This window comes from Mus musculus, chromosome 4 (genome assembly GCF_000001635.26).
Source record: "Mus musculus strain C57BL/6J chromosome 4, GRCm38.p6 C57BL/6J".
Taxonomy (NCBI): Eukaryota; Metazoa; Chordata; class Mammalia; order Rodentia; family Muridae; genus Mus; species Mus musculus.
Window position 1 is genome coordinate 135109279 of NC_000070.6, and position 25281 is coordinate 135134559.

At 52.0% G+C, this 25281-nt stretch overlaps 1 protein-coding gene and 1 long non-coding RNA gene across 2 annotated transcripts in view; one reads left to right on the top strand and one right to left on the bottom strand.

Moving 5' to 3' along the window:
- Positions 1-8942: 8942 nt before the first annotated feature.
- On the bottom strand, positions 8943-11098 carry Gm16225. The gene is made up of 2 exons (XR_003955124.1): positions 11040-11098; positions 8943-9088 (listed from the first exon to the last, which is right to left on the bottom strand). It is a non-coding gene; the product is annotated as a predicted gene 16225 (long non-coding RNA).
- A 268-nt stretch (positions 11099-11366) lies between these two features.
- Runx3 (runt related transcription factor 3) overlaps positions 11367-25281 on the top strand; it is a 57346-nt gene continuing 43431 nt past the window's right edge. Inside the window, exon 1 of the mRNA NM_019732.2 lies at positions 11367-11885. Within this exon, the coding sequence (NP_062706.2) occupies positions 11828-11885 (58 nt within the window). The 5' untranslated portion in view covers positions 11367-11827. The remainder of the gene's footprint in view (positions 11886-25281) is intronic.

Sequence of the window (25281 nt, forward strand, 5' to 3'; positions counted from 1 at the left end):
TGGAGCCCTGGGCTCTCTGAAGCCAGGAGTTTCTGGGGTACTGGAGATGTAGCTCAGTTAGTAGAATGCTTGTGGTGTGTGCACAAACCTCTGGTCCAATCTTTAGCATCCCATCAACCCTGTGGAGTAGAGCATACCTGAAGTCTTAACACTTGGGAGGAAGAGGCAACAAGATTACAAGTTCAAGTCATCCTTGGTTATATAGCAAGTTTTAGCCAGCCTGTGCTATATGAGACCCAAATAAAAAATGAATAAATGAATGAATGAATGAATGAATGAATGAATGAATAACAAATACTTCCCTGCTGGTTGTTAGTATCCAGTGCTTAAGTCCCTCTCTGTCCCTCACATCAAGCCTTGCCGCAGAGCCACAGTTGGCCTGCTGGCTGAAGGTCCAAGGTTTTGGAGGAGTTTCTTTCCGTATCCCATCTGCACGAGTCTGCTCTCCGTAAATGCTGCCTTCCTGTAGCTCTGTAGGCACAGCTGCCCTTAGCCGGCTGCATCCACCCTCTTGTGCCTTCCTGACTCTCAGATATGCACTGTGGCCTCCCCTCCTATGGGCCCTCAGTTTCCCAGCATCCTCCCTGCTCTCCTGACCCTGCCTTCTCAGCCATTCCTGCCAGGTCCCCGGTCCTGAAAAGGACACGTTAATGCCTCAAAGAGCTGTAAGTGAAGATGCCCAGTTCTGTGCCACATCCCCAAGCTGTCCCCACCCTCTGGCTACTCGATGACAACAGTTCCACCAGTGTCACCGGTCCTCTTAGACTCTCTCCTAGGGACTGCTCTTATTTGGTCACCTTCTGAGCCTGGTTAGTCACCCTTGAAGTCTGATGCAGCAGCCCCTCCTCTCTTACCCCAGCTCTGCCCTCCTGTGTGCCACAGCCAAGCCCATGCAGGGGACGAGTGCTAGAGTCCTCAGTTCCCCAGAGGGGAACATCTGCCTCTGGGAGGACTCCCCAGCCTGGAAGATCATCTACACCCTCACAGCTCTGGCCCGAGAAGCGCCACCCTAGTTCCTAGGGTTCTCTCCTGGTTCCCCGGGTTCCTATTTCCTAAGGACCCTTCTTCATTCCCCAGAGTCTTAGTTCCCATTCTACTGCTGTAGAGAGACCATGATCAAGGCAACTTATAAAAGAGCATTGAATCAATGAACATCATGACAGGAAGAATGAGAGCAGACAAGCGGGTGTGGCATTGGAGCAGTTGCTGAGAGCTTACATCTGGTCCACAAGTTGGAGGGAGGGAGAGGGAGAGGGAGAGGGAGAGGGAGAGGGAGAGGGAGAGGGAGAGGGAGAGGGAGAGGGAGAGGGAGAGGGAGAGGGAGAGGGAGAGGGAGAGGGAGAGGGAGAGGGAGAGGGAGAGGGAGAGGGAGAGGGAGAGGGAGAGGGAGAGGGAGACTTGGCAGGGTGTGGGTTTTTAAAACTTTAAATCCTGCCCCCAGTGACATGCCTCATCCAGTGAGTTTACACTTCCAGATCCTTCCCAAAACATTCTACCAACTGGGAACCAAACATTCAACCATATGAGCCTGTGACGGTTGATTCTCACCCAAACCAGCACACCCAGGCTCCACCCAATCTCCTAAGGCTCCTCCCTTACCCCTCAGGTTCCAGCCCTGAGCTTCTCCGCTCCAATCAGCTACTCTAGGCCATAGGAGGAGTCTGTCTTCACCCAGTCGACTTCACATCCCACTACCCTCCTTACCACCCTGTCCTGTTCCATCCCTCACTGCTCACTCCTGTTACCTCCCATCACTCCAATCCCTGTTTTCATTTGCAGAGTCCGGGGATGTCAATGGGCTCAGGGTAACTGTAGGCAGTGCCCCTCCCTCACAGCCCCCCTCCCCCCAGCTGACCTGCCGTGGGAAAACGGGGAGACTTTCTAACAATCTACTTAGCCTTGTGCCTGCCACACCCAGGCCTGGACCATGCTCCCCACAAATGTAGACCCGTTCCTGCTTCTTCAGCACCTGTAAAAGAACCCACCTCTTCCTGGCCCCTGCTGTCTCCCTCCTTTCCCAGACCTCTGCTCACACTCTCTGCTCCCATCCACCCTCACAAGCTTGCCTGCCATGCTTGGATCCCTGTCACTCCTGAATCTATAGATACTATGTCATCTAAGCAGCATCTATGAGTGAGGTTAAGCTGTTATGTGTGAAGTATTTGCTGGGGCTCTGGTTTCTCCGATTACATTCTGAGTCCTGTTTGGGGAGAAGAGGTGTCCTGTATGCTGTCTTCTATAGCCTGCCAACAAGCACAAACCCTCGCACAGGCATAGCCATGCAGTTGGGATAAAATGAAAGGTGAGCCTCTTAGTTGGGGTTGTAGTAAAGCAAAATGCTCATTAGATTCCTTGTCTTGGGTCACTCAATTATATATTCATTCAACAAACCCCTGTGCATGCCTGCTTTGTACCACGCCCTGTGCAGAGAGCTAGGGACACACTTTTGGTCCTCAAAAAACCCACAGATTGGTAAAGAAGGCTAGAAATATAGGAATCAGAGAATTTGAAAAGGGTAGAACTGCTGAGGAGCCCAGATAAGGAAAGGTGTCTGAGAGCCGTGTCAGGGAGCAGGTACCAGGTGGTGGCAGGCCACCCACAGAATCAAAGCCATAGTGCTGAGGGCAGACTAGAGCATAGCATGCCCCATACTGCCTAATCCTGGAGCCAGTTGTGCCAGTAAGGGGAGGGCAAGCCTTTTTGCAGAAAGCAGGATGTTGTAGAAACTGAGGCAGGCTCTGCTGACTCTACTTACCTGAGAAAGAGAGAGATGAAGAACCAATTGCTGATGTGGGAGTAAGAAGTGACATGAGGATAGACTGTGACTCTATGATAGAGCATGTGCATAGCATGTTCCAGGCCCTGGGTGCCATCCACAGAGCCAAAAAGCAAGATTGTGATTTGGAAGGGTTCACCAGCAGGAACTGGGGCATGGGGATTGGGGAGAAGATTAGAGGGCGAGCTAGGACCTGACTTGGGGAGAGGGGCAGGCAGAGCCATTCACAAGAGACAGTGAGTAGAGGCATTTTGAGAGCTGAAGTTTTTGCTCACCTAACAGACCTCTGAAGAGAGGATCTGGCATTTCCACACATCCTGGTCATTCCTCACCCAGCCTCACAAGACAGAAGAATCAGAATGTCTCCAGACTCACTACAACAGTGCAGGGACAGAGAGGGCGGTAGAGAATCCTCAAAGCACAGAGAAAACTTGACTTCAAGGGCTATTTCTATACCCAGCCAAACTATCCAGGAAGAAACTCTAAATCCCAGGTCCTATGCACCATTTCGAAAAAATATTCTGGAATCACACATACATACAGAGAGAGAGAGACAGAGAGACAGAAATGGAGAGAGAGACAGAGAGAGACACAGAAGAGAGACAGAGACAGACAGAGACAGACACACACAAACAGAGATAGACAGACAAACAGATAGACAGAGACCCTTAGAGTCCACAAGATCCAGAAATATTATTTGTAAGCCAGGCTGTCTTTCAGATGGAACTGGGAAATCTCAGGCATGAACCTAGTAGTTTTTGTTTGTTGTGTTTTTTGTTTTTGTTTGAGTTTGTGTGTGTGTGTGTGTGTTGTTTTGTTTTGTTTTTCGAGACAGGGTTTCTCTGTATAGCCCTGGCTGTCCTGGAACTCACTTTGTAGACTAGGCTGGCCTCAAACTCAGAAATCTGCCTGCCTCTGCCTCCCGAGTGCTGGGATTAAAGGCAAGCGCCACCACGCCCAGCTGTTTGTTTTTTTAACAGCGTCTCACTGTGTAGTCCTGGCTGGCCTAGGATTCACTCTGTAGACCAGGCTAGCCTCAAGCTCACAGAGATCTGCCTGCTTCCCTGACAGTGTGGCAGTCAGAGGTGGGAGGACAGTGGAGAAGATGCACGTGACAGTCAATTCCTGCCCACCACACATGCCATCCTGGCTTGTGCTGGGAAAGCTCTCAGGCTGGGTACCTGATCCCTGGGGAGAACAGCAAGAATGGTGGCCTGAGAACAAACATTCTGAGAGCACTGCTCAGAGACAGCGCTGGGAAATGGTGGGTACATCTCCACTCCAGCAGCTCTGCATTGTGTTCCATGAGGTCCCGACCTGGCTGAGGCCCGAGCAGGATAGAGCCGGCTGCTTTCCCTTGCCTATATCCCTCCCCACTTCCTCCTTCTCCTCCAACCACCAGAGATGGAGACAAACCCTCAGATATACTCCTTACATCTTCTGAAACTCAAAGTCTGCCTTTATGGAGACCCAAACTAAGACAGTGGTGCTGTCCCTGAGTAACCCAGCAAGTCACTGGTGGGGCATGACTTTAGCTGTGTGACCTAGGGAAAAATCTCTCATCTGTGCCTGGCTCCCTTAAGTGTCAGCCATACCTGTAGCCTCCCTGGCCAGCCTCTCACCCCACAGCACTGCCTCCTCCTCACAGAAGCTGTGAGCGAGCGTCCATGGGACTAACACAAGGTTGGGGAAGCCGCAGGCCTGGCTGGGAGTTGATCTTCTCATGTCCTGGAAGGCCGCTGGGATTCCTGGGATGCTAGCTCAGTGGCATGCGCCATGCCCCACCATTTCCCAACCACATAATGACAGCCCCTCTCCTTTTGCCTGGGTCAGCAAATTTGCCGGCCAGCGCACCCCTGCAAACCAAGCTATTATGACTGAAAGGGGAAGGAGGGGGGAGAGAAAAAAGGCTTCTCCTTGGGCTCAGGCCCTCATATGGAAAGGAAGTTGGGGCTGGAAGCTGGGAATGGAGCAGCCAGAGAAACTTGGATGTCGGGGTGGCGGGGAGGGGGAGATGGGGCAGGGTCCCAGCTACTGGGGTTCCAACATGGCCTTCACCACAGAGAGTCTCAGCTGTGCAGCAGAAGGTCGGTTTCTTTATGTCTCTGAGCTTTACAACCTTCTCAGTAAAATGGGAGAGAAAGGGTAGTAATGCCCCCTACACACACACACATTTGTTAGGATTACCTACAGCCACAGCTCTGTAAAGCACCCATAAGCATTTGCCGTCCTGGGGCTCCCATAGGTCCGAATCACGGCTCCTTATCCAGCTACGCGGCGTTTAATTTGCCAGGTTCCCTGAGTCTCTTTCTTTCCATCATGAAATGAGTCAGGGGACAGTGCTGTGGATTCTCTGGCCTCAAATGCGGCCTCTGGCTCTGCTGCTCTGAGCCCAGACTCGTGACAGTCTGTAATGCTCTGTCCTTTATCTGTGGCAGGATTGTTACGAGATCTGGGGAGCTGATTTATGTGGGGCCCTTCGAAGCTCCTTAGGTTCGTGGAAAATATCACTCAAGGGCAAGGTCATACAGCCTCTTAGCTCTTATTTCAGCTTCACAGTGAGATCATCAAAGCAAACCTCAGGCAGAGGGAGTGGGTAGCAGCCAAGGCCAAGAGCCTGTAGGGTTAGGCTCCTCATGAGGGTAATCCCTGTTGCCACCTCTGTGAGTAGGGGGGCCTCCTTTGCCCACTTCAAGCCAGGTATGGTCTCCTTGAAGACGTCTCTCACAGAGGCAAAGACCTGGCAGAGTTTGTTGATGTAAAAAAATGCATCGTTCTAACCAGAAGACAGTCAGGTGACAAGCAGAAAGGACAGTCGTTTGAAGTTTCTTTCTTCCTTCTAGGGCATCCAATCAGAGAAAAGCTCTGAGCAGGCCTCCCAGGCCTTGGAGGAAGAGGGAGGTTCCCACTGACCAGCATCTCAGGGATCAGGGCCCAAGCCCAGACTGGTCCATGTAGCATCCAGATCTGCCTGAATCAACCTATTTTGTCTAGGGGACCTTAGGCGTTGTCCCCACAAGGGCTGAGGGAGCTGTGGGTAGGTGAGCCCGCTGAGGAGTCACCCTCATGCCCCTCCTGCCTGCCCTTCCTCTACACATGCGTGTGTACACATATACATGCCCAGAGCTCTCCGGACATTCCTGAGCAGGAGCCATCCTGGCCCTGTACCCGTTGTTCCCTCCTGAGAGTGCCTCCCCTCCCCAGCCTTTAAGACCTAGCAGGGTCATTTACAGTTCCCTGGATACAGGTGAGGACAGTCCCTCCCAACAGCTGCATGGGCAACACTGAGCTGGGGCTGGGGGGCAGGGAGGGGACAGCCAGGTGGAGGTTGGGGGGGCAGAGCCATGGGGTGGGGCAGAGCCGGGGGTCGGAGGTCAGAATGCCGCCCTTCTAACATGGTCTGCATTCCTCAGTCTTTCTTTGGAACTTTAGGGGACGTGGCATGGGATGGAGGCCTAACATTGGTCTGAACTTCTGTCAGCTAAGGTATACACGGAGTTCTCACCTCTGTCAGCTCGAGTTTACTTCCTGTCTGAGGAGCAGCAGCCTGGCACCGAGAGCCTGCTCTAGAAGGAACAGGTGTTGGAGTGTTCGTGCTGAAGGACATGGCTAGGGATGAGGGAGACAGCAGCCATCACCCGTGGTAGCAAGGCTGTACCCTTGCCTGGCTCAGCCAGTGCCAGTCCCTGGGTGTCCCGCTCTCCAGAGGACACTGATCTCCAGAGAACCCTGTTGGGTCAGAGCTTTAGGCTGAGACTCACTGTTGAAAGGTCCTGAGGGTGAGAGAGACCTCAGGGAGACTTCTTCCTTGGGAAATAGCCGGCACACTCTGAGCCATCACAAGTGACAGCTGACGTCCCTGGGATGGCGGTGAAGGGGTGAAGGGTCTCTCGAGGCAGGAAGGTGGGGGAGGGGAGGGCTTGGCTTTGAGGGGGGCAACACAGACAACTTTTCAAAACAACAGGAAAGAGAGGCAAGGGTGGGTGGGGAGTGACAGCGGAGAATGCAGGCAGGCGATGCTTCTCTGGGCTGGGATTCTGCAACCTTGACCTGAGAGGCATTGGCCTCCAACATTTGTCCCTCCTTTGTCCACCTTTGTCCCTCCACAGAGAGCAGCAGTAAGGACAAAGGACAATAAAGCCACTCGGCAGGGGAGAAGTGTCCTCAGAATTATTCTCAGAGATAAGCCTCTGGATATGCAACAGGCTCTCAGCTCCTGGTCTCTCAGCCAGGCCTGGTTAGCCTGGTCCCCAGGAGGGCTGCGCTGTGTAATGGACAGCACCAGCCACCTTGCGGAAAGGCACATATCTGCCCTGGACACTAGCAGAACCCTCTGGCCAGCTCATATCACATGGCACCTCTTCTCTTGCGCACGGCTTGCTGGTGGAAACATAATCTGAACTCAGGCCCAGGGCTTAGCTCAAATCTGTGGCTGTCTAGTTCCAGCTGCTATGTAAAGCAGGAGGCCAAGGCGTGGCACTGGCTTCTCTGATTCCTCTTTTTCTTCCTGAAAGTGAGACCAGATGCAAGGGACTGGGGGGAGAGGGAGGAGCCAAGAGCTCAGGGAGGGGTCACCTTTGAGACCTGCTCCTGAGTGACAGGATTCCCAAGTCACAGGAGCCCAGCCCACTGTCAGGTCGAGGTCCCAGCTATGCTCGTGGTTAAGGAACAATTTTATTTCCAGCCCCAGGTACTGCTAGGCAGCACCTGAGCTTTCAGGTTACCCTGTGTGTGTCAGGGGTGGGGGGTGGGGGGCACTCTCTCTCCCAGCGACCCCTGAGCGTGGTGACAGAGCATCATTGGCTAAGGGGCAGGTTCCCCTCCCCTTGGTTCTCAAGCCAAGCTTTTTGCTCTCCCTCTTTCTTGCTAGAGACATCTCAGGCATGGCTGAGTTGTGCATTGTTTCGTGTGTGTGTGTGTGTGTGTGTGTGTGTGTGTGTGTGTGTGTGTGTGTGTGTGGTGTGCACACGCACGCGTGAGTTCCTGTATCTTGCCAGCTAGCCCTAGGTACACCACAGGACAGCTTCCAAGGGAATGATCTCTCGCTGCTGCCTCCCGTGCACGGTTTCCTGGCGCCCACAGTGTCATCCTGCCTTGCTCATCTCTGGCTCCTTTCGCTTCTGCTTGGCTCTCCTGTCGATGGAGGTCACAGCTTTCTCTGTGCTCACCCTCCGTCTCCCTCTTTCCTTGGTCCGGACCCTAATGGGGTGCTATCAGTCCCCGGGGTGATGCCTAACACTACACTCTGATTTTACGAAAATTAGGTTGAGCACTTCAAGAGATAAAGACAAGCTGCTAAGAAAAATACTGAAGCTGCCCCAGGCCTGGCAACCCAGCTACTCAGGAGGCTGAAGCAGGGAAATTATAAATTTGAGTCCAATCTGAACCACCAAAAAAAAAATTTAAAAGATTTATTTATTTTATTTATATGAGTACACTGTGACTGTCTTCAGACACACCAGAAACCAGAAGAGGGCATGAGATTCCATTACAGATGGTTGTGAGCCACCATGTGGTTGCTGGGAATTGAACTCAGGACCTCTGGAAGAGCAGTCAGTGCTCTTAACCGCTGAGCCATCTCTCCAGCCCCAAAATAAAATTTTTATCTCAAAAACAAAACTAGACGATATAACCCAAAACGACAGTGAGCTAAAGTCTCCTAGATCCTATTTTATAATTGCCTTTTATTTGTAGATACAATTGTTGTGATCCTGTTTATGTTTATTGTTGAGCTGATCCAACACATTGTTTAGCACATTGTAAGAGAAAGACGGGCTGTGTCATGTTTGCCAGCAGTATGGCTGTGAGTGCTGGCTTAGTCTGTAGTGTTTGCCTCAAGAGTCCGAATACAATGCTTAGTGTGGTGGCACACATTGTTATCCTATAGCTGGGAAGGTGCCCAAGGCAGGGCCCCGGGGCCACCAGCCAGCCCGGCCAGATCACTTGCCGTGCTTTGGCTCCGGGCTCTGAGAAAGAGAACCTCAAGGTAACGACCGCCCTCTGCAGGCACGTAGGCACACATGCACACATGCATGCACACAGACTTACACATAGACCTACATGCATACCAATACACACAGTGGAAGGGATGGAGGGAGGGAGGAAGAAAGGGATGGAGGGAAGGAGGGAGGGAGGGAGTTGGGACTGGGCTTCAACAATGAGTCGATTCTATTCATGGGTGTTTTATTTTTCTCTTTGGCTCCTCTAACTTCAGGGGATGGGGGGCGAGGTTGGTGGGGGGAGTACCACAGATGGCCACATGGTCCAGGAAACCAGGTTCAGAGAGTGAGGTCTGCAAGATCTCACAGCACCCTAGAAACAAAAGCAGGCTTCAGACACGGCTGGTTCTAGCCTCTGCATCCCCCGCCCCCAATGCCTGCATGAAGAAATTATAAGTCTCTCAAAGGGAAAGGTGGGTGAGGACCTTGCCTGGGATTCGCCAGTAATGGCTTGCCTTACAGGAGAACAGCAGCTCAGGACCAGAGGTTAGGATGGGCCCCTGAGCCCCTTCATACGCCCCTTAGGCTCCCTCCAGTTCCTGGGCCTAGGCTCAGTTTCCAGAAAGGGAGAACCCCTCAAGGTGATCAAATGACAAGGGCTTGGGGGGCACACGGAGATGTGGAAAAAACAGCGGGGTGGGGTGAGAAGTTAGAAAGTGGAGGGGGCGGTGTTGGCACAGTGGAAACAGCCACTGCTGGGAGCGGGGAGCAGGGTCCTGTTGACTCACTTGGGGTGCTTGGATGAGTCTGTCTACCTGGGGTTGGGGGGGCTCAGTTTCCACTTCTGGGGGAAGGGGGGTCTTCCTGCCATGTCGTTTTCTGCTCTGTCTCACATTGCAGGCTCCAGAGTCCTCCAAAGTCCCCCGAGCAGGTGTCCCCTCTACCACTACCCTGACACCCAGGGCCGGGCCAGGCCAGTTGACTGGTGGGAATAAAGTAGCCTTCTCCCTACACCACCGTGCTGGTTCCCTGCCAGGCTTACTCATAACAGAGCCCTGTTGCATCATGGAGACTCCACCGAGGAAACCAGTATGTGCCAAACCCTCAGTCAGCAAGGCTCCGCCGACCAAGGTGTCATCCCCATTTTACAGGAATACAAACTGAGGCCCAAGGGAAGGAAAGTGGAAGGCCCCAGTGCCTAGCAGTTTCAGGACCCAAAAGTGTCTCCAGAGCCCTTCAGCTACCTCCACCGGTCGGAACTCAAACTCCCTCCAACCTCAGCAGTACAGAAGGCCGGACCTAAACTTCAGACGGAACACTTCTTTCTGACAGAAGAACCCTGTTAACTGAGAGGCAGAAAGGGCCTAAATAGGCCCCTCCTCCCTAAGTGTTAGACCTGAGTCAAGGCCGGTCCTGGGGCCTGGCCCCTGGCTTGGATTCTCTGGGTGAGAGGTGGTATGGAGCCCAGGCTGCAGAGCATCTTTCTGAGGTCTGAAGACAGCTTCAAGGGCAGTGAAGGCCGCCATGATGTCCTGACTGAGGCCTGGGTAGGGGAGCTGACGGTGGGAGTTCTAATCTCGCTTTAGAAGGCTGTGAGTGAGAACTTGGGCTGTCTGCATGGCCTTGGCCTCTGTGGTGTGGCCAGTGAACTGGGAGGGAAGATCTCTTGAGGCAAAAAGGAAAAGCCACCCTCCCCTTGTCCCTTACCTGACAGATTTCTGAGATAACAGAATCAGACAGAGTAAGGTGTCTTCCTTGTCTTTTGAGCCTTTCTGAGCTTTGGCACACCCGGCAGGGGGCCTGTCCGGTGCAAAGTCAGGACGCTCAGGGTCTCTGCCTGTAACACCCTAAGAGCATCAAAGGCCCTGGACCAGTGAGCTCAGGCCTCAGGCTCCAGCAGGGAGGAGGGGCGGTCCTAGGTCCCAGCGCCACCATGCCACAGAGCTTTCCCAAGCAAGGCCTTTCTTGGTGGGCAGGCCACAGCAGCTGTACCTCATGTGTTTCCAATTTGTACATAAATCCCAACTCCCATAAAACCCCCTGAAGTGCCACCCAGCCACATATGTGGATGGCTCTGCCTGGCAGTGTGGTGACGGGCATGGCAGGGTGTCAGCCGCAGCCCAGGGCAGTGACAGCCATGGGGAGGGGTCCTCTGCCCTCTGGGGGAACCAAGCTTTGGCTCCTGGGGAAGAGTCAGCAGGTCAGTACTGCCTTTCATTATGACGGGGTCTCCGGGGCCACTGCAAACCACAACCCACTCAGCGGCTCCCAGCTCGGCTTCCTGGGTTCCACGGTAAAGCCAGATCCACAAACAGAAAGCCTACCTTCTCTCTCTCTTTTTATTCTTTTCCTTTCAGCCTCCAAAGGAGGGGGAGCATGTAGCCACAAGATCTTCTAAGGGGCCGTGACATCACAGCCCAGGTGACAGTGGCCTAGCCAATGGACCTAGGCCGCGAGCTGGCTTCTTGCATCCTGTGATGTGAGATTGGGTTGACACTGGGAAGGTCTGGTCCCTCAACCACAGAACCACAAGGCCAGGCCCTCGCCGCCTCCAGGGCCCTGCGAGGAGCTGGTTGGTTCCTGGTGTCCCCACCCCCTGGCCACCCTGGCCCCTGCCACAGCCTGGGCTCCGTGGAGGGTGAGCCTCGTTCATTCATTCATTCATCCAGGCTGCTGAGTCTGGACTGGCTGCTGCAGCCCCGGGCTCCTCCGCCCTGACTGCCCAGAGCCCCTTCCCACCATTTAATGATACTCTGCACATAGTGCTGTTGAAAATTTGTGGCTAGACATTCCTGTGGGACTGGGAAGCCAAATTCTTGGGTACAAACCGAAACTTTCTTTCCTTGGAGATTTTCTTCTCTCTCGCCCACAGACGCTCTCGCGTTCTTTCCCCATTTTTTTTCTTTCTCTTCTTTTTTTTCTTTTTTTTTTTTTTTTTGTAGCAGCAGGGGGAGAAAAAAAGAAACCAAACTTTAAAAAAAAAAAGTCAACACCTCCCCTTTTTTATTTTCGAAAGCAACTTGAAAAAATATATATAACAAAACAGCAGCCAACCAAGTGGGTCTGAACCCAACCCCCTGAGGCCGAGTCCTTGCCACTGTCAGCGTGCGACATGGCTTCCAACAGCATCTTTGACTCCTTCCCCAACTATACACCAACCTTCATACGAGGTAAGTGCTGAAGGCGGGGATCGGCTCAGCTCTCTCCGGTGGGGAGCTGTAATGTTCTCAGACCATTACTCTCTAATCCGCTGCTCTGGCCACCTCAGCGGCTAGCCTCTGAGAACTTAAGTGGGGAGAGGGATTGGTGGCCTCCGTGGTCTCCTGGTATGAGCGTCGCGGTGTGACTTTGATTCTCAGCTGGGTCAAGCTTGTGACAGTGGCAGTGGCCACCTATAGACCTCAGAGGGTTCTGGGATGGAGAGAGCAAGGCAAGAGCATGGCTCTCCGGTTCCTGCCTCCTTTACAGGGCACCGGGATAATCTGCCCAGACCAGGGCTCAAACAGACAAAGGTCAGATGTATCTGGGAGGCCCATGGGAAGCCAGCAGGGCCAGGGCTCTGCCCAGGCCTTAAGATCTTAAGGAGCACCCCCAGTATTCTCTGCGCACTCTCAGGACAGTGGGAACAAAGGGTGGAGAAAGGACCCACAGGCCTCTATGAGAATCTGCTCAACATGGGCGGATACTGTGGGAGACCCTGCCCCTGGAAAGTTTGAAGTACTGGCCACAGAGGAAGGTGTTTGGGGGTGGCTTTTGTCTCTATTCGTGGCACAGAAGGACTCAGAACTTTGCGATGTGTCCCTCAGCAAGGATCGGGCCAAGATGTCTGGTTTAGGCTAAATCCCAGAGAGGCCTGCCCTGCCTCTGGCCTTTGAGTTATGCTGGCTTCTCATACCTCGGCCACTTTCCTACTCCTTAGCAGGAGTCCACAAAACTGTCACCTGAGATCAGGGGACCCCAGGTCCCCAAGCTTCAGCCACACAGCTGTGCCAACCTCAACAAATGACCCGATATAGGCCACTAACGTCTCTGCCTCCGACAAGTTCCCTGTAGCTGTGGTGTTCTGTTGTCTGAGCTGTACAGGGGGACTAGCCCCTCTGGAGAATATTCTAGAATTCTAGGGTTGGGAGACAGTACCTTTTTTGAGTTGAAGTGGCCAGGTAAGACATAGAGGTCTGCCATGGTCAGCTGTAACCTGTGACCATGGCAGTGCTCAGCACTTGGTTTGGGACACTTTCGGGTCTGTGTGGCAAGAACCGGTCTAAGAATAAGGTGTATCTCTTTCCTGATGACCTGGGAAGCCTGAGGCAGGTTGCGCACTTTGATTGTGGTTGAGCCACGGGAGAAGGGATGCTTCCTCCAAACCTGGCTGTGGCTGACGATAAATGTTTGCCCTGGGTCCTGTAACATCCAACCACTGCAGTTGTACTATGTACACACCCTTTATAGTCTTCGGGATTAGTTCAAAGTAATTGCTCGGCAAGAAAATAAGAGTTTATAAAAACCATTTGCCCTCCGTGAGCAAGATGGAGAAGTTGAACTTAAAACAAAGGAACCGTAGAAGACAGGGCTAGCTAGTGCTGGCTGCCTTAGATGGGGGTCCTGACACAAAGCCCTGGACACGGCAGCTGGAGGCAGGACAAAGATGGGGTCATAGCAGCTCTGGCCCAAGAAGAAAGAGGTCATATGGCAGAGTGACTGGTCCCTAGTCAGCAGGTGGAAGGTACCGGGAGGCTGGAATCACCAGGCAGCCTGGAGATCCCAAAGAGATACCCTGCCCTTGTCTCCTATCTCTCTCCTTGCTCAGCTCTCTAATTTAGAACCCCCACAGCTCCTGCCTCAGGATCAGTTTCCAATATATTAAGACCAGCTTGTGAATTGTGACCTCGAGCCTCTCTGGAGACACCTGAGTGACAGCAGCCCTCCCTGTGGATTGAAAAACTAGTATAACTCGGGGTGTGGGGAGGGGAGTGCTGACGATAGACATAAAGGGTCATCTGCCATGACCCTCCGAACACAACCTGTGGTTTCCGTTAGTGGCACCGTCATGCTGGAAAAAAGATGCTAAAAGTTGTTTCAAGGTTGCTAACAGAGGGGAAGTTATCATTGTTTCCAGCCGGGGTGATGGACCCCCTGGATTTCTGCTTAGGTCATGAACCCCCACACCATCGCGTTCCCACACACTGGTTCTCAGGATCCCCCACCTTAGGAGTGTTGCAATAGAGATCCCTGTTGTGGCTCTCTCTCCTGCAGTCTCTCCACTTCCCCTGTCCTTCCTTCTCCGAACACCTGCCAACCCTCCTCACTCCCTCAGCAAGGCCCCAGCCCCACTCCTAGAGAGCTTGATCCCCGCCCCAGACTGTGGAATCAGCGTGTGTTGGGTTTAGATCTGAAAATTCATCCATGCCGATGAATTGGGCAGTGCTGGCAGAAAGCTCAGTCCTCTGGTGGTCACCAATGCCCATGTGCTGTGTGACTCCAAGCAAGGCCCTTGATGTCTCTGAGTGCCATTCTTTCATGGTAAATGAGGATGTGTGAGTTAGAGTTGGTGCTTTGAGGACAGGCTGACTCCAACCTCTGTGTGTCCCTGACCCCACCCAGGGTGGGTCCCCTGAGCTGTCAGGGAGCCCTGAGCCCCCCCCCCCCAGATTGGAAGAGAATAACTTCATCTCTGTTTTCTCTGGCATCCGTCTCTCTATGCCCTCCCTGCCTCTGGGCATCAATGCTCAACTGACAGTGTGGAGACTCTGGAGGCAACAGGGGACAGGCAACTGGGCCTTCTCGGAGTCAGGCAGGGCTTGCGTGGAACCTCCCAGAAGTTACCCAGGCCCCCTTCATGATTTCTCAATCCTGCCCTTGAATCAGGCCATTCACTGGGCCCAGGACACCCCATGGTTTTCCTCATGTTTCTCCTGCACCAGAAGCCAAGGAGAGAATGGAGGGCCAAGGGGCCATCTTAAGCTCTGTTGGGGACTGGCAACCCGAGGCCTTTCTTGGCATTAAGGTACCTCCAAGCTGCAGGTCCCTGGCATTGCTCATTCACAGACAGAACGTCAGGATCTGAAGAAGTGGGTGGCACTGCTTGCACGCAGACTTAGGGGCACCCTGTGCAGAGATGGCTTTCACTTGCTAATTCAGCCATTCCACAAAACGTGCACAAAACTTGCCAAGCTTAGACTCTGGACCTGGACTTTCTAGTTGAAGCCTAGATGCTGCCTCTCTTAGCTCACATGGGGGAGATCCTTTCGCCACCTTGTGCCTCAGTTTCCCCTTCTGCAGGAGATGGTGGGATCACCAACCTTCTGGGGCTATGGACAAAAACCAGATGAACAGAGAACCCTGCTCAGAGGCTGGGGTCAATGGGCAGCTCAGACCTTGGGGAGAAACGGGAACTGGGCTCTCGGGCGTGGGCATTCCTGTGTGGTAGCCGGGTGCTGGCAAAATGGGTCGCATCATGTCTAGCCTCAACTGCCTGACTTGGATGGCACCGAAGGGGGAGAGAGCAGGACAGAGGTCTATGTTCTTCCCGAAGCTTTAGCCTACAGCCAGCAACAGGGAGATTTGGGGGGATGTAGCACCCAGTATCTCAAAGCCCAAGGACGCCCCCACTGACAGCCCATCCTGTGCTCACCCTGAGCATATGACCCCATGGCCTTCTCCTCCACTGAGCTTGGTGGGAAATGAGTGTCCGCCAGTCTTTCCCCACCCACCATGGCGCCGTGTCTACCAGGCTTCTTTGATGGTGGCTCCTAAGGCCTCCCTACAAACCATCTCCTCAAACCACCCTGTCTCGCCCCACCCCCAGGCTGGAAAGAAGTTCCTAGTAGCCCCTCACTGCCCACAGGGTCTGGGTGTGTGTGAGCTGGCCCCACACAGTGGGACTGTGTATCCAGGCCTCATCCGCACCCACTACGGCCAACCGGCGGCCCCTGGCGGCCCTGCAGGTCAGATAGTGGGCCCATTGATGGCAAGGGCCTTGAGGTGGCCACATCAAAGCTGGGGCTTGCTTGGTTACCTGAAGGGGAGGGGCCTGAACACATGACCTTCCAGAAGACTCTGTAAGACAAGAAGAGAGGAATAACTGAGAAGGAAGTCTAGCATCTGGCAGACCTGACTTTCTGAGAGGTGGGGAGACAACCCTGAATTGGGGTTCAGTGCTGCATCCAGAAGGTCAGCTCATGACCCCAACTCCTAGGAAGCTGCCATTGGCAGCCTCTCTTTTTAAATATTTTTAAATGTAAAAGTTCTTAAGTTATTTTTTTTTTAATCAACGGATGCATATATTATATTTGGAGCATTTTTCTTCATATCCCCCCTCCCTCTCCCTGCCTGCCCCTCCCCCTCTACTTGGTCCTCTGGCCCCCTGGACAGTTTCACTTCCACTTTCTTGTCATCTATGCATATGTGATTGTAGGTATCTATATAAAAGTCTAGGCCCCACAAACGAGAGAAAACATACTACTGATATTTCTAAAGCTGAATTAATTTGCTCAGTGTGATTGTCTGTAGCTGCTCATCTTCCTGCGTGTGATGGGTCTGATTTCTTCTTTATGAATAAAAAATCCATATATATATATATATATATATATATATATATATATACATATATATACATACATATATATACATATATATATACATACATGCATATAGTACACACACACACATACACACACATACACACACATGCACACACACACTTTCCTTTGTCCTCTATGGCTGCGCTGGGGTTCCTTTGAGTGACTGCCCAGGAGTAGTATAACTGGACAGTGTGGAAATTCTATTTGTAGGGTGGCTTGTTTGTTTGTTGTTTGAGACGGGAATCTCACTACGTAGTCATGGCTGACCTGGAACTTGCTATGTAGACAAGGCTGGCTTCAAACTAAAGATATCTGCCCGCTTCTGCCTCCATAATCCCAGAAGTAAAGGTGTGAGCCACCACACCCAGCTATTTCTAGTTTCTTGAAGACCCTCTAACTGACTTGCACGGTAGCAAGATCAGCTTCTTACCAGAAGTACAGAAAGGCTCCCTCGTGCCTCGCCAGGCCAGAGTTTGCTGCTTTTCTTAATGCCTGTGGAGGGGGGTTTGCATGCAGTGTGGGTTTTGATTGTCTTACTCTGGGGACGCTCGTTTTTCAAACATCTATTGCCCATTTGCATTTCATCTTTGGAGAATTGTCTGCTCATTTTGTTGTTGATAATGTTGTTGTTGTTCGTATATTCTAGATACTAATTTGTCAGGTACAGAGCAAGCAAACCAGTTCTCCCCATTCTGTAAGCCGTTGCCTGTATGACTCGCTCCTTTTGCTCTATGGAGCCTTTCGATCTTTCATCCCACGAGGTCCTGTTTGTCAGTTGTTGGCCTTAATTGCCTGAATGAGAATTCCACTCAGAAAGGCAACCTGTATCTGGAAGTGTTTCCCTTACGTTTTCTTCCGACAGAGAGTCTCTGGTCTGACATGAAGACCTTTGACCCAGGGCTGGGGAGATGGCTTGGAGGTTAAGAGCCATCTTCTAGACTGCACAGCTTTGATTCCCAGCCTGCACACAGAGGCTCACAACCGTTTAAAATTCCAGTTCCAGGGTGTCTAGCGCCCTCTTCCAACCTCCACGGGCACTGCATGCATGCAGTGCCCATGCATACATGCAGGCAAACCCTCACACATAAGGAAAAAGTAAATAAGCCCTCAAAAAAATTCTTTGACTCATTTGGAGTTCTTCCTGTGAAGGGTGAGGTTAAGTACCCCTCTTTGCTCTCCATCCTAGGGGAACCCAGTCTTCCTAACATTGTCTGTTAAAAATGCTACCTTTATTGCAATGTGCATTTTGGCTTTTTTGTCAAAAATCACATGGCTATAGCTGCCCTTCTATTCTGATTGGTGTACATGTCTGGTTTTGTGCCATCCGCAGACCTATGCTTAGTGTGTCATGTGTGTTTCTGTGTGTGTGCTTATGTGCATGTGCATATGTATGTGCCTGTGAGTGTGAGCGTGTGTGTGTGTGTGTGTGTGTGTGTGTATTAAACTTAGAGCCCTGGGCATTCTAGGTAAGTGTGCTTTTGCTGAGCTACATCCCAGCCTGGCCTACATCTCCATCACCCACTCACCAAGAAGTCTCTCCAAGATCATCTGCAACAAACCAGAACCTTGGAACTCTGAGCCTCAGTTCCCAGAGCTATTGTCAGACTGCTTGAGTCATTTACTGAGAAGGGAGGGAGGAAGGAAAGGAAAGAGGGAAAAAAAGGCTTCCAAGCTTGGGTGTCCTATCTGGGCACCATCACAGACCTTGAAACAGCAGCTCCTGGAGAAGAGCCCTGGATGCTACTCATGGTGGAGTGGAGAGACGGGGCAGGACAAACTGGGTCTCGCCTTCAGCAGTCAGGACAAGAACTGAGACCAGTACCTCAATAAGAAGTTATTCCCAAGAAAGATGGAGTGGGCAGAAGACAGCACCCTCCTTGTTTCTTAGATGAAGAAAGAGAGCCCCAAGGAGAGGCTCAGGCTTATGAAAGGTTCGGTTTAGCTCCAGGGGAACCAGTTTTGGAGTTTTTCCCTCGACCCCTGGGGAAGTTGCTGCTCACCTTGCACTTAGTTCAGGGTTCATGGCTTGAAGCTACTTAGCAGCTTGGTTCCCTCAACCCTCAATTTTACCCATTGTTTGGCGGGAGCTGGGGCCAGGAAGGAGGCTCAGTTGGTAGAGTGCTTGCTTCCTGTGCGTGAGGTCTGGGTTTGAGTCTCAGCACTGCATCAAGTGGAAGGTGCCTATAATTCTTATCACTCGGGAGATGGAGGCAGGGGGATCAAGCATTTAAGGTCATCGCTCCCCTCTAACGGCAAGTTCAGTCAGCCTGAGATATTTAAAACTGTCTCAAAAAATGAGAGAGAGACAGAGACAGGCAGAGAAAGGGAAAAAGAGGGGGCAAGAGGGAGAATAACAGAGATAGAGTCAGACAAAGAGAGACAGACAGACTAAGAGAGACAGACAGACAGAAAGGAAGAGAGAGGAGGAAGAGTGAGACAGAGAGAGAGACAGAAACAGAGACAGACAGAGAATGGGGGAAAGAGAGGGGGAGAGAGGGAGAATGACAGAGAGAGTTAGACAGAGAAAAACAGAGGAAGACAGACAAAGAGGAAGAGAGAGGGAGAGAGGAAGAATAAGAGATAGTCAGAGTGGGGGGAGGAGAGGAGAGAGGAACTAACAGGAATTTCAAAGAGGAAAATTGACCAGTTGTATAGAAGGGGTTGAGGCTGGGAATGTGGTTTAACCCCCAAGGCCCCGTGCACGGCACAGGCTAAGAGTGTCTGCTGCACATTGGCCTCCTGTCTGAAGCCTCAGGCTTGCTCATTCTCCAGCATATGGCTCCCGCCTTTCTAGGGAGAGCTGGGCAGCTCAGAAAGACTGCGAGGCCCTTTGCACATGGTGCGTGGGGCAGAGGACACAGCACACAATTCAGCCGTATAAACCCGGCTCTAGACACGTCTTTGCTGTGCATCCTAGAGAGAAGTGCCTCACCTCTCTGTGCTTGTTCTCTCTGTGAAATGGGAGACATTAACAGCACCCAGCGCAAGCTGTTTGGGAGGCCTAGGGATAGAATGAGGGTAGTGCAGAGCTCGACACGGCCAAGACCTTCATTAGTGCCACAAAATATTCTGAATCCATATTCTTCCTCTTCCAGCAAATGAAAAAAAAAAGCTGCGAACTAATAGAAGGTAGGAGCCTTGCCTTTCTCCTCAAGACCCCGCTTCAAGGCCACCCTTTTAAGAGCCGTTTTTTCCCAAGAATTGGGATGCCTGTTGTCATCACCCCTCACTCTTGAAGCATCTAAAGAGAGTTCCAGGGAGTGTCCCTTGCTGCGGTGGCGCGGGGTGAGGGTCCGGGATGGGGAACCTGCGGGGTTGGTGATTGAGGGAGGGATGAGAGGGCACTGCTGTTCCACGCATGCGCATTTCCATGCCCTCCTCACTTCCCCTCCGCTGGCTGGTTTTTCTCTGAACACCGAGCCAGAGCTCTCCTAGCCTATGGGTGCTGGCGGCTCGGAGGTTTAGGTTCCTCTTTGGGGTTTTCTTTTAAGTCTGGGAAAGGCATTTTTGGCACAAGGCTCAGACTTGCGTGTGGGCGGAGAGGAGAGATGCGTCTAAGTTACAGTTTTGAAGGTTGCCACGGTCAGTACCACCCACCCAAACACCTTCCCGAGGAGAGTCCAGGGGAGCCTTAACTCCTGCCAGGGCTCCACTGCCATTGGACCGGAACTGATGTAGGTCCTTTCTTGTCTCCCACCTGAACATCTGTCGGGCAACATCTGGCCCCTTTACATCTGCCGAGAAGAGGGAGTGGCTAATGTGAGAGGCAGCAGATGTTGGGAGGGGGCCCTTGAAGGTCCCGAAGGAAAGGGAAGAAGATGAAGGGAGGGGCAGAGAACAGGAGAGCTTCCTTACCGTCCCAAGCCCACCTCACCTGGGAGTGCTGGTTGCTGCCCAAGAACTGTCCCTCGGAAGATGTCCTCTAGGTCTCACTCAGGTGCTGGAGGCCTCAGGTGCTTCTGGGAAGTAGCATTGATCCAGATCCAGGGTGTCTTAGGAAGGATTACAGGTCCTGCATGTGCAGGTGGGGAGCAGAGTTCCTCGTGGGTTAGTGGGGCCCGTGGGGAAACCCTGACATCTCCCTGGCCCCGTTCCCTACATGAAGTCAAGTCCCTTCGGCAAAGGGAAGGAAACCTCGCAAGGCCATCTTCGAGCAAAAAAAAATAAAGGAAAGAAAATGCCAGCAGCAGCTCCGGTCACCGGAAGCGAGCAGAGCCATCGGAGTCCAGAGGCTTTGTGGGAAGTTCTCAACATGGAGTCTGTGTTACTTATAGCAGTAGGAAGAAGACCCTGCTTTGTATTTCCAAAGAAAGGAAGCAGAAGAGGAACCCTGGCCTCCCGGGAGCCGAGGCTGAAGGACACCCACTCTCTCTGCTTCTCCTCACAGCTCCGTCTGCTTTCCCACCGTGGCTCTGGCCTGCTGGCTAGGGACGGCAGGATCTCCCCTGGTCAGGGTAGAACCTTGCATAGAGCAGATGCCCAGGCTGCGCTTGTGTCTGAGGCAAGGGCTCTGCAGCTCCCTGGGAGAGGCAGTCTGCTCCCCCTCTGGCCTGGTTGTCTCTTTTGTGGGTACTGCTGGCCCCTCTGGTGGCACTACTGCAGTGGTTCTCAACCTTCCTCAAGCTGTGACATTTAACACGGTTCTCCACATTGCGGTGACCCGCCCCCAACCATAAAATTATTTTGATACTACTTCGTAACTGCAATTCTGCTACTGTTATGAATTATAATGTAAACATCTGATGTGCAGCTCCTAAAGGGGTCATCACCCACAGGTAGAGAACTGCTGACCTACTGTGCGTAAGCACGCAGGAGTGTACACAGCAGGCAACTGTATTTCTCCTGCTGGGGCTAATATCCACCCCCCCACACACACACACACACACACACAGTTTACAGATAGGAGAAGCAAGGCCCAGAAGAGAGGCAGTCCTTCCCCAAGACTCATAGTTAAGGACTTCTGGAACCCTGAGAGCCTGCTACAGCCCTGCTTAGATCTCTGACAGCCCTGACTCGGCCTCCCGGGACCTCTATAGATGCGTATGAACACATTGAGTCTAATTGAACGGGCATCATGAATGAGGTCCAAATGCACCCAGATGTTGAGAGTTTGGTGGGTCCTGCTCCCAGCAAAGCCAAAGGAAAGAGTAAGGACGGTGGGAGCTGCACCTGCGGGAGTCAGGTCTCATTTCCACTTATCTTCCACGAGAATCCACGTAGTGGACAGAGTCGTTGTTATCACCATGTCACGGTTGGCAAAAGCAAGTCTCCGCAAGAGGTCAGTGCCTAGCAAATGGTCTGTGTGACATGAAAGCCACCTCCTACCTGGACCATGTCTCCTCTTCCCTACGGCCCAGATGCACCACATCAGCCACAGAACTCCCCCTGGTCATTCCCAACCCTGTTCAGAGACTTCCTGAATGTTCCTGAGGAAGACAGAGTCTGAACCAAATCCACAACAGGCAGATCTGGGGGGATAAAGACATGCGGAGTAAACGGAATGAAAGGGTCACACGGAGGAGTTAGTTCCTGGAGATGGAGCTTGTGTGTCCTGTGGAGAAGACCCGGGAGAAGAACAAGGAAGGAGACAGCCTGCTGTGAGAGCTGGGCATGACTTCACGGCAGGTGGAGTCCGGGCAGACTGCAGGCTGGGCAGTGGTGGCTACCCCACATCCCATGACACACAGGCAGCTCCCTGAAATAGGCCTGCGCAGATGTGCACAGAGGAGATAGGTTGCTCTGTATGTGCGTGCATGCATGAGTGTGGTGAGACCACAGGGCTCCCAAGCTGCCCGGGCCCCTATTTTTATCCCTCCCTAGACACACAGACAGACTGACAAAGCACACTGCTTCTCAAGCACGTAGACTGTGCCAGGGATGGCCATGTCTGTGGTCTGTCCAGGACAGAGCAGAGACTCCAATCAGCTAAAATGAGACCTAGCTCAGGGACACTCCAGGGGGAAAAAAAAGTGAGGATGCAGGACCCGTGTTCAAAATTCATTAAGTCTTTCAGGATAGAGATGGAGAGATGGCCCAGTAACCCAATGCTTGTTACAAAAGCATGAGGATTCGAGTTCCGATCACCATAACCCACGTAAAGCCAGGTACATCTGTGCACATCTGTAAGGCCAGAACCTCTACAGCAAGATGGGAGGCAGGGGGTGGGAAGTCCTGGGACTCACAGGCTAGCTAGCCTGGCCCCACACAGCAGAACAAAATACCCTAGGTTGTCCTCTACACACGCATTGTGACACACACACACACACACACACACAGATATGAGACTGCTGAGAGCAAAAACCACAAATTTCAGAGACATTGACAGCACCTGGACAAACAGTCCAGCCAACCCCAACCCCATAGCATTTCCAGTCATAAAACACCTACAAAATCCACGGAGTTTAAAAGCAACCTGCAGGGCCTCAGTAGTTAAGAGCACGGACTGCTCTTCCAGAGGTCCTGAGTTCAATTCCCAGCAACCACGTAGTGGCTCTGATGCCCTCTTCTGGTGTGTCTGAAGACAGCTACAGTGTAGTCATATAAATAAAATAAATAAATCTTTTAAAAAAATATATATTAAAAAATATTTATTTAAAAAAATAAAAAGCAAGCTGCAGACCCGCCCCCCCTAGACCAAAGCACCATCATTTGGTATCTTTCCTTCTAGAATGCTCCGTGGGGTGGTTTCCCACCGTGTGTGAGGCCACATGGAGAGTACCCCAGACCCTCAGGAAAACCATTCGCTGTCACCATGCCTGTAGGCTGAGAAGAATCCAGTGTCAGGGTCATGTCTACTCACGCCACTCACGACCACTATTGTGTACAAACACTAAACACTCCATACACAGCCTGGTGTAGCGAGTACACTGGATGTTTAACATTCATTCATTCATTCATTCATTCATATGTTTGTTGTGGTGGTGCTAAAAATTGAACCCAGGGCCTCGTGCATGCTGGGCAGGCATGCTGCCACTCAGCTACAGCCCCAGTCTCATTTTTGCTTTTTATTTTAAAACAGGATCTTGTTAAGTTGCCCAAGGCTGGCCTTATGAACTGAGTCTATATATCTATAGCTCAGACTGGCCATGTAAATTCAGTCTGTATGCATACATAGCCCAGGCTGGCCTTGTGAACCCTTCTGTATACATAGCCCAGGCTGGCCTTGAATTTTTGATCCTTTTGCCTCAGCCTTCCGTGTACCTGGGTGCCTGTGTCGTGAGGTCAGGTTATTAGCTTTATTTTAAAGATTTACTTTTATTGTTTACTTTAATTATGTGCAGGTGTGCGAGTCTCTGAGTGTGTGCACAGGTGTGTGAGTCTGTGTGTGAATGTGTGCTCAGGTCTGCGGGTGTAGATGCGGGTGCTCCTGAAGCCCAGAGACTCAGATCCCTGGGAGCTGGAGTTAGAGGCAGCTGTGAGCTGCCTGTCATCGGTGCTGGGAACAGAATGTGGGTCCTCTGGTACGGCAGCCATCGGTCTTAACCACAGGCATTCTCCCCACGCCTCCTATTAATTTCATTTTAACTATTCTCCTAAAGGCACGCCCAACTGTTTCCTACGTTCTCTCTCAGACCACGGGAGGTCTCGTGCGCAATGCATTTACAGTTTAGAGGACAACTCCTGGTGATTCTGTTTACTTCATCAGATGTTGCAGGGAGGGGGGAAAAAAAGCACCTAATAAGTTCAAAAGTGCCTCTTGGTGGGGGGAGCACTGGCTGATGTGGGGCGGAGTCAGACAGTGGAGGAGGGATGGGAGGACCTTGAATGGTGTCTGTGAATGGGGCCCACTCTTCCCTTACCAAGAGCTGCTGTTCCAATTCCTGTCTTTTTCCTAAAGTGCAGGAAATGAAAGTGGAATATCCCTGTGTGTGTTCAACACAGGTATTGGGTCCTGTACATAGGGCTCAAAATGTGCAAGACAGGGGCTGCTGTATCACACAGGGTTGTGTTGCAGGACTTGTCAGAGCCTTTGGTATGCTATCGAGCATGGTCTTTAGAAAGTTCACCCTACCCAACCTCGACATAGGATGTTTCAGGGAAAGATGCAATGCCCCCACCTGCCAGCAGCTCCAGCCAGGAACAGCAGAGGATGTCACGGGAGCGTGTTAGGGAAGAAAGTACAAAAGCAAGGTTCAGAAATCCACACTGTGGTCTGAAGTTGTTAGGGTCCTGGCATCTCTAACAAGCTAGGCTCAGCCACACACCCTCAATAGACCAATTAAAGAGAAGGTTAATTTAAAAAGAGAGACTTACTTAGTGAGGTCACATTAAGAAGGGGAACAGAGAACCAATGACTCCAAAAGTCCATCTTCAGGTCCTGACAGGAGGTTTCGGTTTAAATAGAGCACAAGAGGGGCGTGGCTAAGTCAGGTCAAGGTGTGGTCCCGCCCATCTCCTGACCATCACCCTCTGGCTTCTGGTCGATCTCTATAGCTAGGAGATGTGTCAAATGCTCAGACTGTGAAAACCTGTTTCCAGAGGACAAATTCCTCTTCAGCCTGGCACCAGGCTTCAGCCTTTTCTTTCTCTCAGCTTGAGACTCCGGGGGACAATCCAGCTCCTTGTAACCCTTTGTTTCTGTAAGGGACACTGGGGGGTCTCTTCAGTGCACCTTCATTCCTGCCGGGAGAGAAATTGTGAATTGAATCTCTAGAAAGTATGAGCGATAATGGCTCGACTTTTAAGTAGTCTCAGGATTCAGACACTGAGTGATTTCCATACCTCTGCTCAGAGAGCCTGGTTAGGAGATGCTAGTATCAAACCCACTTAATAAATGGCAAGGCCCAAAGAGATTGTTGCACCTGCCTGAGACCACACAGCCTGGGTTCAAGCCCAGGCAGCGGCCTGGGAGCATTCACACCTCACAACAGGGCAGCTACACAGAAATCTGGGTTTCCCTACGTGAAGGAACACTCTTTGGCTCCCCCAGGCTCCCTCAAGCACTGGTCACACGTCTCTCCAACTCTAGAGAGGGAGAAGCATGTAT